Source organism: Procambarus clarkii, chromosome 24 (genome assembly GCF_040958095.1).
Source record: "Procambarus clarkii isolate CNS0578487 chromosome 24, FALCON_Pclarkii_2.0, whole genome shotgun sequence".
Lineage (NCBI taxonomy): Eukaryota > Metazoa > Arthropoda > Malacostraca > Decapoda > Cambaridae > Procambarus > Procambarus clarkii.
The window spans coordinates 11,437,612-11,451,095 of record NC_091173.1 but is presented as its reverse complement, the minus strand read 5'-3'; the positions used below and the strand labels follow the sequence as shown (position 1 = coordinate 11,451,095).

The 13,484-nt window shown below is 46.6% G+C and overlaps 1 protein-coding gene across 1 annotated transcript in view; it reads right to left on the bottom strand.

The window, feature by feature from the left end:
* Positions 1-13,484, bottom strand: part of LOC123761727 (receptor-type guanylate cyclase Gyc76C) — a 321,982-nt gene that overhangs the window by 118,508 nt on the left and 189,990 nt on the right. The window contains 2 exon segments of the mRNA XM_045747876.2: positions 12,340-12,489; positions 12,981-13,136. Of these exon segments, the coding sequence (XP_045603832.2) occupies positions 12,340-12,489; positions 12,981-13,136 (306 nt within the window).

Genomic DNA, 13,484 nt, shown 5'->3' with positions numbered 1-13,484 from the left:
TGTATACAACAAAATGTGATGCAGTATTCGAGAGGACGGAATAACAACAATATACCCTATGTATATAGGGTATATGTATGTATACCCTATATACAACAATATACTACCTATACCCGATACCTGCTACAAGTATCTCTTGACAGTTGGGCTTGTATAGGGCTCTAGATGAAGTCAAGTGTGAGGACAAAGACACACACTCGAGCATCACATCTTACACTGTCATCACACTCAGCCAGTTACAGAGAAATCTAAACTCACGCATCATGAAATGGCAAAACATCTTCTTACTAAGGAAAACATATCTGAAATCCTTGCACTATATCCATGTGTGGCTTCTAGTAGATACATCAAATATGAGATTTTAAGACCTAGAAGTGCAGTTTGTATTATCAAAAAGACGTACCATTAATGTATAATGTCTAATTCTAAACACATGGCTATGGAAATGGAGCACTCTCTAACTCGCTGACATTATAATGTCCTTGGGATGTGAAATTTCAAAATTCGTAAATTGTTTCAGAAAAATAAACAAGGCCGCCATGACTTATTAAAGATGTACAGGTTTCGTAAGTAGCAGCGTAAATGCCTGATGCATCTTGACCCCTGGTTGTTAAGCGATTAGCGGGGGTCGTCCTCCACTCCTGTAACCACTTGAGTGAGTGAAAACAGTATCAAGAGTTGGGAAGTGTGAAGGGTGTTACCAGGCACTGTGGGCAGGGTGGCTGGCACTGTGGGCAGGGCGGTTGGCACTGTGGGCAGGGTGGCTGGCACTGTGGGCAGGGTGGCTGGCACTGTGGGCAGGGTGGCTGGCACTGTGGGGAGGGTGGCAGGCACTGTGGGGAGGGTGGCAGGCACTGTGGGGAGGGTGGCAGGCACTGTGGGCAGGGCGGCTGGCACTGTGGGCAGGTGGTTGGCACTGTGGGCAGGGTGGTTGGCACTGTGGGCAGGGTGGCTGGCACTGTGGGCAGGGTGGCTGGCACTGTGGGCAGGGTGGCTGGCACTGTGGGCAGGGTGGTTGGCACTGTGGGCAGGGTGGCTGGCACTGTGGTCAGGGTGGCTGGCACTGTGGTCAGGGTGGCTGGCACTGTGGGCAGGCCACCTTCCCTACATCACCAACCGGGCTGAGGTGGATATTTGGGCCTGCGGGCCGCTCCAAGCAACAACCTGTTAGACCAAGCTCTCACAAGTCAAGCCTGAACCCCGGGGCAGGGCTTGGGGAGTAGAAGAACTCTCAGGTATCATCCAGGTTACCCTTGATCTGCTTATACATAGTCAAAAGGTTTCTTGGTGTTAATTACTCACCACAGTACAATAATTAAGTTCTGGGATTAGAAAACATTTCGTGTAGCAGTATTCGCGTCCACGAAGGCGAAAGTAAGTTTGAGGTGTCTGGGGGTTGCTATGGCTGGTTTACGGTAAGATATTTGCCTGCAAGTACCTAAGGCGTTCCTTGGCGAGATTCTGTGCTCTCTGGGAGTCGACGGAAGCTGTAGAATCACTAAATTGTGGAGCTGTGGTATACGTGCTGCCACTACCTCCCAGTAACAGGTGGAGGGTCGCAGACCAACAATATTAGCCCCTATTACTATTGTTATGGTTCTGGTTACATGATCACTGAATGACACCTGCTTGGATCTCTCGCCCTTCCTCGTCAACAGTTGAGGCAACTAATGCTTTATTGCATGCAGCTGTAAGTGTGGTGAGTGTAAGTACAAGCGTACTGGGTGTAGGGTATTGGTGTGTTGGGTCTACGCATAGACAATTTGCTGTATTATGTGTATTGAGTGTAAGTATTTTGGATGTATTGGGTGTATAAAGGTGTGCTTAAGATGAAAGGTGGTATACTCGTTGTAAGCAGGTGTGTGAGGTGTAAGCAGGGGGGGGGGGACGAGGGTGTAGAGTGTAAGCATGGTGGCCACTAGTGTCATAATATGGCACTAGCGAGGTGTGTGTGTGTGGGGGCACATGACGACGCCTCGCCCCCACTCCACACTCCCCATAAACAACAAGGTGGTCCACTCCACTCCGCCAGCCTGGCCTCCACACACACGATATACTTACACTAACCGCCTCCCAAAACAAACGGACCGTGTCGAGTAGGAGAAGACAGCTGTTCAGAGGCAGCAGCAAGACGCCTTAATTAATCATATCTGTCGGGGTAAGGAACGGGTGGCTTCAGTGGCTGAGGTATTTGGCAGGTGGTCCACGGAGTCTTATATACAGACTGGGCAGTGACTGATAACTGCACGCTTGAGCAAAGTTAACCCCATAATGATATGAACTGCAAGGAAAAAATCTTAAGTGTTGGAGCATAAACAGCTTCCTACCCTTAAGGATGCCGATGACAGGCGAATGCACGACACAGAACCTCCTTATTGAAGGTAATAAAGATAATTCTTACAAGAATGTAAAAATTCTTGTGTATATATATACAGAGAGAGATAAAACAAAATAGAATGGTAGAGGTGAAGGAAAGGTTGTAGAAATATGAGTTACTACAACAGGTGGGGTCGTCAGCCTTAATGATGACAGGTTTGTGTGTTTGACAGCTAAGTTAAGATGAGATGTGAGATGAGAGAGAGATCACACATCTCTGTGAGATGCCTGGTATGTGTAAAAAGATTTTTCACGTGCATTTCAACACATGTGATGTGCATACATGAATGCTTTGAAGTACAGTATTCATGTATATGGATACATGTATTCTCCTAGTTATATTCACCTAGTTGAATTCACCTAGTTGTATTCGCCTAGTTGTTCTTGCGGGGGTTGAGCTCTGCTCTTTCAGCCCGCCTCTCAACTGTCAATCAATCAACTGTAACTACTAAATACAATTTTTTTTCACACACACACACACACCCCAGGAAGCAGCTCCGTAACAGCTATCTAACTCCCAGGTACCTATTTACTGCTAGGTAACAGGGGCATCAGTGTGAAAGAAACTTTGACCATTTGTCTCTGCCGGCGCCGGGAATCGAACCCCGGTCCACAAGACTACACAGGACTGTGTGTGAGTGTATAATTTATATTTAGCATAATAACCACAGTGAAAAATTAAAGGTTAACGGCTCAGCGCTGACGAAGGTCGAGGGGAAAATTTATCCGGTTCAGGAAAAATTTACCCGGTTCAGGGAAAATTTACCCCGGTTCAGGGAAAATTTATCCGGTTCAGGGAAAATTTACCCCGGTTCAGGGAAAATTTATCCGGTTCAGGGAAAATTTACCTGGTTCAGGTAAAATTGATCAGAGAATCTAAGTACATAGTTCTCTGACCTGTGGTTGGATATTTTCAGATAGATTTCCCTGGTATAATATTAGTGTTTGCTATTCTCCATCTTAGACTAGGCAGGTTGAAGTATCCTACGAAGATGGTATCAGTATTGGGTTTGCAACCGCTGCATCCGAGGGTTCTGTATATATGATTAATAACTAGGTTTATTTTCTCTATGTTAACCCCCCCCCCCCCTCCCAGTACTTCTGCCCACTCATTTGTGGAGCTAAGGAGCCCCAGGAGAGGTGTGGGGGTGATTCGGGTGCTTTTTTGGACACTTTCACATCTATTTGAAGCCTTGTATGGAATCCGTCTCCACAGCTTCACTTCCTACTGTCATGCCACCCTAGGTAGCCTGTCACATAACCCTGGACAACCTGTCATATGCAACCCTGGTCAACCTGTCATATGCAACCCTGGTCAACCTGTCATATGCAACCCTGGACAACCTGTCACATAACCCTGGACAACCTGTCATATGCAACCCTGGACAACCTGTCACATAACCCTGGACAACCTGTCACATAACCCTGGACAACCTGTCACATAACCCTGGACAACCTGTCATATGCAACCCTGGTCAACCTGTCACATACAACCCTGGACAACCTGTCACATACAACCCTGGTCAACCTGTCACATACAACCCTGGACAACCTGTCATATGCAACCCTGCTTGATGGGGTTCTGAGAGTTCTTCTACTTCCCAAGCCCGGCCCGAGGCCAGGCTTGACTTGTGAGAGCTTGGTCCACCAGGCTGTTGCTTGGAGCGGCCCGCAGGCCCCACATACCCACCACAGCCCGGTTGATCTGGCACTTTGTTTTTAGAAAACAATCTAGTTTTCTCTTGAAGATGTCCACGGTTGTTCCGGCAATATTTCTTAAAAGTCACTGGGAGGGTGTTGAACAACCGCGGACCTCTGATGTTTATAGTGTTTTCTGATTGTGCCTATGGCAGCCCTGCTCTTCACTGGTTATATTCTGCATTTTCTTCCATATCGTTCATTACAGTACGTTGTTATTTTACTGTGTAGATTTGGGACCTGGCCCTCCAGTATTTTCCATGTGTATATTATTTGATATCTCTCTCGTCTCCTTTCTAGTGAGTACATTTAGAGAGCTTTGAAACGATCCCAATAATTTAGGTGCTTTATCGCGTCTATGCGTGCCGTATATGTTCTCTGTATTCCCTCTTATTTCAGCAATCTCTCCTGCTCTGAAGGGGGCAAGCTAGTACCGAACAGTACTCAAGACGGGACAGTACAAGTGATTTGAAAAGTACAACCATTGTGATGGGATCCCTGGATTTGAAAGTTCTCGTAATCCATCCAATCATTTTTCTGGCTGACGCGATATTTGCTTTAGGAACCTAACGCTCCCTACACGTTAGGTCGTCAGCCATCATCATTCCCAAATCCTTTACATGCTGTTTTCCTACTATGGGAAGATTCGATTGTGTTTTGTACCCTGTATTATGTTTCAGATCCTCATTTTTGCCGTAACTGAGTACCTGGAATTTATCACTGTTAAACATCACGTTATTTTCTGCTGCCTAATCGAAAACTTTGTTAATATCTGCATGTAGTTTTTCAATGTCTTCAGCCGAGATAATTTTCATGCTGATTTTTGTGTCATCTGCAAAGGATGACACGAAGCTGTGACTTGTATTTTTGTCTATATCTGATATGAGAATAAGGAAAAGCAGTGGTGCAAGGACTGTACCTTGAGGTACAGAGCTTTTAACTGCACTTGGACTCGATTTTATTTGATTGACTGTTACTCGTTGTGTTCTGTTCGACAGGAAATTGAGTATCCAGCGTCCTACTTTTCCAGTTATTCCCATTGACCTCATTTTGTGTGCTATCACTCCATGGACACATTTGTCGCCTTGGACGGACTACCATAAACATGGATTCCCCAAGCCAACAATCACATATTACAGCTTCCCAAAGAGCCTTACACACTAACATAGTCTGAACTACCCCGTCAACATCCTACAACCCGACTGAACCCCACACAGCCACCTCGGACACTGCCACAACTCTTGGACAACACCTATAACACCCCCCTCCTCCTTAAATAATTTCAAGAACCCCCTCCCCACACCAATTCTAGACAAGCCTCCGTGACCTCCTCCCCCTCCCATAACAATCATAGAGAACCCTCCCCCCCTCCCCCTACAACCACCCAAGATAAGCCCCCAACCTCCCCCTCCTACAGGAACCACCCCCCGACAGACCTTGTGAACCTGCTCTGACCGCCCCAAGAACAACTGGCTGGGCTGGCATTCTATTTTTAGCTGGGCGGCCGGCAACTGTGAAGCGAATACCACACACGCCCACCATTACCCTCACAACATCCCCGCCCCCACCTCCTCCTCCGTCATGGTCGCTACCACGTACAGGCGGCAAGGTATTGATAGTCAATAGTGGTTCGTTGGTGGTTGCCGAGGGGGTGTGTACATATCCGGGTGCGACGCTGCTACAGGACGGCACGCATGAAGCCATTCACTACACCAGGGAAGGCACAGGGGGCATCATCCACAGCCCGCAGGTACTACACCCATCCTGCCAGCGGCCGCGCTCAAAGTGTCGTTCATGCCCTGGCCGCCTAGGTTCGAAACCTTGGGGGAAGTTTACAGCATCGCTGAAAAACTTAGGATTGGACACCATTCAAGTACAATGAATATATCTATAATGTAAAGAGAGAATGTTTGTTTATATATGTCAGGTCTAAGTTGGAGGTCAGGTATTAGGGGTATTACACTACTTTGCAGGGTGCAATTGTTTAGGGTACGGGATGGGTATATAGGCTGACCAGAGTAGGCCGAAGTTGAATGGTTCAAGAAATATTAGCATTTGTAGAGACGGCCATGCTATTTTTATGGAGTCAAGTGTGAACACTGAAGTCAACGTAGGTGTTGGCTAAAGTTGAAACGCAAGTGTAGCTTCAGACCAACTGTCTACCATTCTTCCAGAGGTTCACCGTGATCCCGTCTGGGCGACCGACAGGCTCATCAGAGTTGCTGGGCATTAGGTAAGGGGCTTCTCTCTCTGCTGGCTGTGATAAGGCTCCTCTTAATAATGTCATTTACCTCGCTGTGCGCACCATCCTCCTGGGCTTTGGCAGAGCAGGCTATGCCGGCCGCACCTGTCGGTCACTGCCTCGCCGCAAATACACCTATATTCCCTCTGGTCTGGGGCAATGAGTCAGAGAGCCACGGCAATTCGGAGCGCCTGCAGTGTGAGACGCGGGCTAGTTACTAACATTGGGGTTGCTAATAGGAAGTCACCTGCATGGGGAGCTGCTATGGCCCTAAAGTCGAGCAGTACCATGTGGTGTTGTTGCAATTTCTAGGCATGTTGCAGCTGCTTGATCTACAATGGGGCCAGCCCAGCTGTATTGCTTGTGAGCTTTTGAAGGTGGTGGTTGGAGTGCTGTTCCTGCGAGACAGGCCCATTTGGTGGTGCAGTGTATAAAACTGGGATCATGTACTGTTGACCCAAGTAATCTGATAGGATTTCCTTCACCAGGTTGTCAGATGCCACTGAAGAGGACAGGAATACTGGTACAGCAATCTGTGTTGCTGTGCGAACGCTCAGGCCCTCGAGTCTGACAGGAAAGGAGGCTTGTTTCCACTGTGTCTAATTGAAAGAAAGGTTAAGGGCTTTTTCTAACGATGATTTCAGCAATCCGTCATACTTTTCTAACTTAAGATTATTGAAAGATGGTGAACATCTAAGAAAGTAGGTGAGCCGGGACAAGCATCCGGTTATGACTAAAGTGCATCGTGAGCATCAATGTTAAATCTTCTCATCCATCCTCTTCAGGTCAGCAACCTTCTTACCCAGGACCTCGTCGATGGCCTTCCTTCCAAGAGGAGCTCCTGAGAGTGTGCTGTCTTCAGGATTGGTTATATGGATATCAGATAAAATATCCTTCATTCGCTCTATAATGTGCTGGTTGGTGGAGGTTATTTCGCACTTGAAAGACTTCAGGGTGAGGCCTAGATTTGTTCCTTGGTCCTGAATTATTCGTATGTCCCCAGGAGGGAGTCTGGGGAACCAGCTAGAGTACCATGTCCATAAACTAAATGTTGAGCTCACTGGAGAGGTTATCAGTGACTTCCCTGATGACTAGACAGAAAAGAAAAGGAGCAAAGGAGCTCTGGTGAACCTTGACTCACACCTTGTGAGTCGATTTCACGTTCCCCGAATACTATGCGTTAAGTTTTTGCTGTAACATGAGTGTACTAATGGGTAGAGGGAAGGGAAATCGCGATGAACAGCATGAGTACAGCATCCCTTCTTTCTTTAATAAGGAAAGATTCCAGAAGCGGTTAACCGCTGGTTAGTTACTTCTGAAATGCTTATGGGCTCCTGGTGTCCAGGTGAATGAAATGTTTATATCCACGGTAGAGTGGTTAACAATTTACATATATGTATGTATATATATATATTATATACATACATATAAATATATACACATACAAGTATTATATAAGATCAATCAGCTGAAGTATTTGCAGAACCCATGTAAGCAACACGTTGTGATTATGGCAACCATCTTACAGCAGCACCCCCTCACGCAGCTGTACGATAATTGTAATAATTAATTTTTTTATCATTTGAGTCAACAATTATCTTTATACGACGCATGAAACACTCCCTACTACGAGTAAACAATAGCACCTAACTACGTGACAATATCAAGAATAAAGATAGTAAATGCTGTAAAAAAAAACACAAACAGAGAATACCCACCAGGAAAGCAAGAAGATCTGGACGGAAAACATGTAAAGACAATATTCAACACACCCCAAAAAAAAAAATATTAGCCTTACAATAATAAGTTTGACTTGCATAACAACGCGACTCGACCCACAGGGATCTATATATAGCCAGACGAGGAAGACGCTGGCGAGGAGGAATCTTCCAGAAGTGTGCCCTCAGGCCTGACCTCCGTCCTCTGCCGGTTATATAAACCCACGTGTAGCAGGACCGCGGCTACCTACAGTGTACTCGCTTATCTATCTCTCTATCTATTTACCTATCCTCATTCTACATCGACTTCTTGGTCTCTTGTGTCGTTTCCAAACCTGTCGGTCGTCTGGGTGGGATGCCTCTTAGCTCTAGGGACCCGCCTTGTGGGATGCCTCTTAGCTCTAGGGACCCGCCTTGTGGGATGCCTCTTAGCTCTAGGGACCCGCCTTGTGGGATGCCTCTTAGCTCTAGGGACCCGCCTTGTGGGATGCCTCTCAGTTCTGGAATCCACTTTGAGATACTTGTTATCCCTGGGACCGGATTTGTGAGATACACCTCAGCTCTGGGACCCGGCTCACACGGGTGGTGTTCAATGCCTTCACCAATCTCATCTCATCCAATTGATATCCATTGTTTCGTGTCCTATTTTGTGTTGATATATTTACTAATTACGCGTTCCATTACATGCCTGCGATTGATTTTGTGTTGAAGTGCTAATTTACCGTCATGAAAGCTAATGATTTAATGGCAAAAAGCTCACAGATAAGGCTCATGTGGGCACTGTCAGTGACCTTGGTCTGGAAAGTCCAGTGAACACACACACACACACACACACACACACACACACACACACACACACACACACACACACAACCATTTTCACTCTCGGGGTGAAACTCTCCAACTGATTTTTTTTTTTTTTTTTTTGAGATATATACAAGAGTTGTTACATTCTTGTACAGCCACTAGTACGCGTAGCGTTTCGGGCAGGTCCCTGGAATACGATCCCCTGCCGCGAAGAATCGTTTTTTCATCCAAGTACACATTTTACTGTTGCGTTAAACAGAGGCTACAGTTAAGGAATTGCGCCCAGTAAATCCTCCCCGGCCAGGATACGAACCCATGACATAGCGCTCGCGGAACGCCAGGCGAGTGTCTTACCACTACACCACGGAGACTGATTCTTAAATCTGCACCAGCTCCTCGCCTCAATGGAGCCACTTGGCAGATTGTGTTTTGATTGGAGATTCCCAGCCTTCTAACACTGTTCTTCTTTGTGAAGGAAAGCCATTTTTGCTTCATCTTGTTTTGTTTACACCTCAGTATACTCAAACGAGTATACTGCAGTTCTCTTGATCTGGCTTCACGAGGATCGTATGACCCATTCTACTTGCCCTTGATGGTGGGTAGTATGTATGACTGTCGTATGACTCCAAAGGATGCCTGATCAACCAGGCTGTGACTTATACGTCAGGCTGCGAGCTGCCGCGTCCAACAGCCTGGTTGACCAGTTCAGCAACGAGGAGGCCTGGTCGACGATCGGGCCGCGGGGTCGCTAAGCCCCAAAATCACCTCACGTTAACCTCAAGGTACGTAAGGTCCGTATTTACGTACGTAAGTACGTAAGGTACGTCCTCCACTTCAAGCTCTCGAAAGTGGCTGTGCCTCCAGTCTGTAGGGACTGAGAAACTGTATTTGTCAACGAACTTCGGTATCAAGCTTATTAATGCTTTAAGGTGCTTTAAGGTGCTTGGCTAAATGCATTTTGCGGTTCAGTTCCTGTGCCCATTATGTGCCTCTGAATTGTTGGTCCACTCCTACTCACAGGATGGGTATGTGATCCTCCACTACCATTCACAGAATGGCTTGACGTCCACTACTACCACTCACAGGATGAGTTTAAAATTCAGTACCACTCACAGGATGGGTTTGGGGGTCCACTATCACTCAAGGAATGGGTATAGTGTCCACCCATGGTCACAGGATTAGTTTCGGGTCTACTACTAGTTAGAGCATGATCATGGGGGGTCCACCACCGCTCACAGGACGGATCTTGGCTACATAATACATCAACTGACTTACACTGTAGTATGGCGACCAAAACTACACAACACCAAGGGCGTGACTACAGCAAGTTAGATGTATAGGTTATTATTAACTTTAACTCTTATATAACGTGGAAATAAGAGCTTAATAGGCCTTATTACACGCGAGATTAACTCGAGCAGCAGCAGCAGTGACGTGTAAAGTCCGATGATGAACACAATGGGCCGGACTGGACTGGACTGGACTTGCAGGGTGCCACGCCCCCCCCCCCCCCGTCACGTGTGGAAAAACATATCTGCACGGCACACAATGACCCATTACAAACCTGGTACAAAACTGTCGTCGCTGGCACGGCACGAAACGTTTCACTTGTCGTAAAATAATCTGATTTTTCTTTCCTGGATTTCTTGTGTTGCTTCAAAGGTATAATAACAATACTACTTATAAATTAGGAGTACGTTTATATTATTTTTTAAGCACTTTGATAATAAACAATGTTTAGAATCGGCTTTCTAAAATACTTTAATTTATTTCAATCTCTTTCTTATACTTTTGGTAATAGTAAAACTATGAATACACGTAAATAAGTAAAAAAAGACTCGTCGTATTTTATTAAAAATGCTTTATTAGTATTGACACTGTATAATAAATTTTCTTGTAAATTACTACGTTATTAAGAACATGTCATTCCTAAATCTATCTGTTGAAAATCAATTCAGAAGAATTCAAGCATTTTGTTCCTCCCCCGTGGGCAGGCTGAAGCATTGTGTACAGGAATATATCGCCAACTTGGGCACACGCTACCTGACAGCTGAGTGGATAGCATTTCGGAACATAGTCCCGAGGTTCCGGGTTCGATCCCCGGTGGAGGCGGAAACAAATGGGCAGAGTTTATTTCACCCTGATGCCCCTGTTACCATCAGGGGCAGTAACCTAGCAGTAAATAGTAAATAGGTACCTGGGAGTTAGACAGCTGCTACGGGCTGCTTCCTGGGGGGGGGGGGGCAGGGGTGTAACAAAAAGGAGGCCGGGTCGAGGACCGGGCCGCGGGGACGCTAAGGCCCGAAATCATCTCAAGATAACCTCAAGATAACGCTCGAGCAAGTTCCTCGCCCCTGCCCCAGGGTAGCCGACTCGCCTTCCCCAGGATGGAGCCAAAAGGCGCCTACCTTCTGGGTAAGTATTTACTGCTAGGGGGAGCCGGTCGGCCGAGCGGACAGCACACTGGGCTTGTGATCCTGTGGTCCTGGGTTCGATCCCAGGCGCTGGCGAGAAACAATGGGCAGAGTTTCTTTCACCCTATGCCCCTGTTACCTAGCAGTAAAATAGGTACCTGGGTGTCAGTCAGCTGTCACAGGCTGCTTCCTGGGGGTGGAGGCCTGGTCGAGGACCGGGCCGCGGGGACACTAAAGCCCCGAAATCATCTCAAGATAACCTCAAGATAGGTAAACATGGGCGCGAGGTGAAGGGAGAGAGAGATAAGCCAAAACGTTTCGCTTTACCCGGAAATCGAACCAAAGACGCATGGACCAGAGGTCGGTTGGTCCGTGCCTCTATGAGTGTTTCTTGTGAGAAAGGGTGGAACTTGAGGGTCCGGGTGGAGACTGGAGACACAGGGAAAGTCAGGGCAAACCACTACAAGAGTCGCAGGTGTATCAAGCCGGCTACAGAAGGAGATCGCTGAGGCAAATTCCATAACCAACTTCAAAAGTAAATATCTAGAGAAAACTGTGACATGAAAATCGTGGTAATAAGCAACATTGAGATGGAAACATGAACAAGGAAGCTGTTTGTCAACCCTGTACACACAGCTGGGAGAGTACAACAACAAACACAATATGTGTTTGGGTACATATTGGGTACATATTGGGTACATATTGGGTAGGCCCACTAGTAGCAAAGACTAACACTACACAAACCTCTCACACCCATAAACATGTCTGACTTATATTTAAAGGTTGGTAAATGTTACTCTTCTTGTTTGATCAACTATTCACTTGAGGCAGGTAAGTGACAGCTGTGTGTGTGTGTGTACAAGTGACAAGATGAACAACCTAGCTGGCTGTCTTCCTATTGGGGGGGTGTTGTACATGCTGCAATGGCGACATGTTCACTCACAGGACGAGTGATGCTCTATAATAAACTCGATTCTTTGGTGCAAAATTAAAAAAAATACGTTAGAAAACACTCTTGGAAAAGCCAAAGACACTCCACAACACAGAGAATGAGGGAGAGAGAGAAGCATTAACCAACACTCACGTAGGAGATCATGGGGAGATTCTTGCCCTGGGCGATGGTGCCCTCGACGTAGCAGGTGTGTTCTGGCCCGAAGATAGCGGAGACGCCCTTACACAGCATGTCCACCACGTGTTTGCTGCTCAGGTCCTCCTTTCCCTCGGTGTCTTGCACCTGCAACATGCAATGCACTTCAGGCATGGACGTTGGACACGTGTACACATCAATAAATATGGCGGAGTCCCAACATGTAATACACGTGATTTTGGGCGACAATATTCAAGGAGTATGGTGGGTTATACCATACTCTTTAAATACTGGATCTTTGAGTATTAACCAAACTATACATAGTTTGATTAATACTGAATGACATGACCAAGCACATACACCACGGCGCATGACTGAACATATGCACATGTACATATACACTCGCTCTCTCTTTGAAAGTATTAATTAAATGTAGCCGCGTTATGAACTAAATAATACTACAGCAATACTTTACTTACACATAAACGGCACGCACAAATATGAGCACGTATGTGACTCAAGACAGGCTATAAAGATGTGTGGACACAGTGCAAGGTAAATAAATGAAGAAGGGAGAGTTGTAGATGAGAAACAGTGAAGGAGGAGACACAACAGAGAACGAGACACGGCATATTTACCTCAAAACTCAAGATGTAGTTGTCAGGAAGGATAGATTTGTTGTTGACGTTCTCAACCGCGTAAGTGAAGGCACCGGGGATCTTGAGTCCCAGGCGCTCCCTCCTGTCCCCCACCCGCGTCGGCAGAAAACCCACCAGGATGCTCTTCGATTTGTCCTGTCAACGGAAAGATGTGTTAGGTCACGGAAGGTGTGGCAGACGAACACGCTAGACAGGGACCCACTTGGGTCAAGTTAGGGGGAACCATCGTGTCAGACCTGTTCAAGGCAGAGTAAGCCGGGTAACCGTCATAGCAAGATAGACTACGGTAACTTAGGTCACGGCATGCTATGTTAAGCCGCACTCTTACTCAGTTTACCCTCCCATCCCATCTCTCTCTCTACACTTTCCCTTTCAGTTTTTCTCCTCCACCTCTCTCCCTATCTCTCTCACTCTTCCTTCCCCTATGCTGATCTTTCTCACCTCTGTTCCCAGCCATTACCAAGGTTACGTTTGCAACACTGG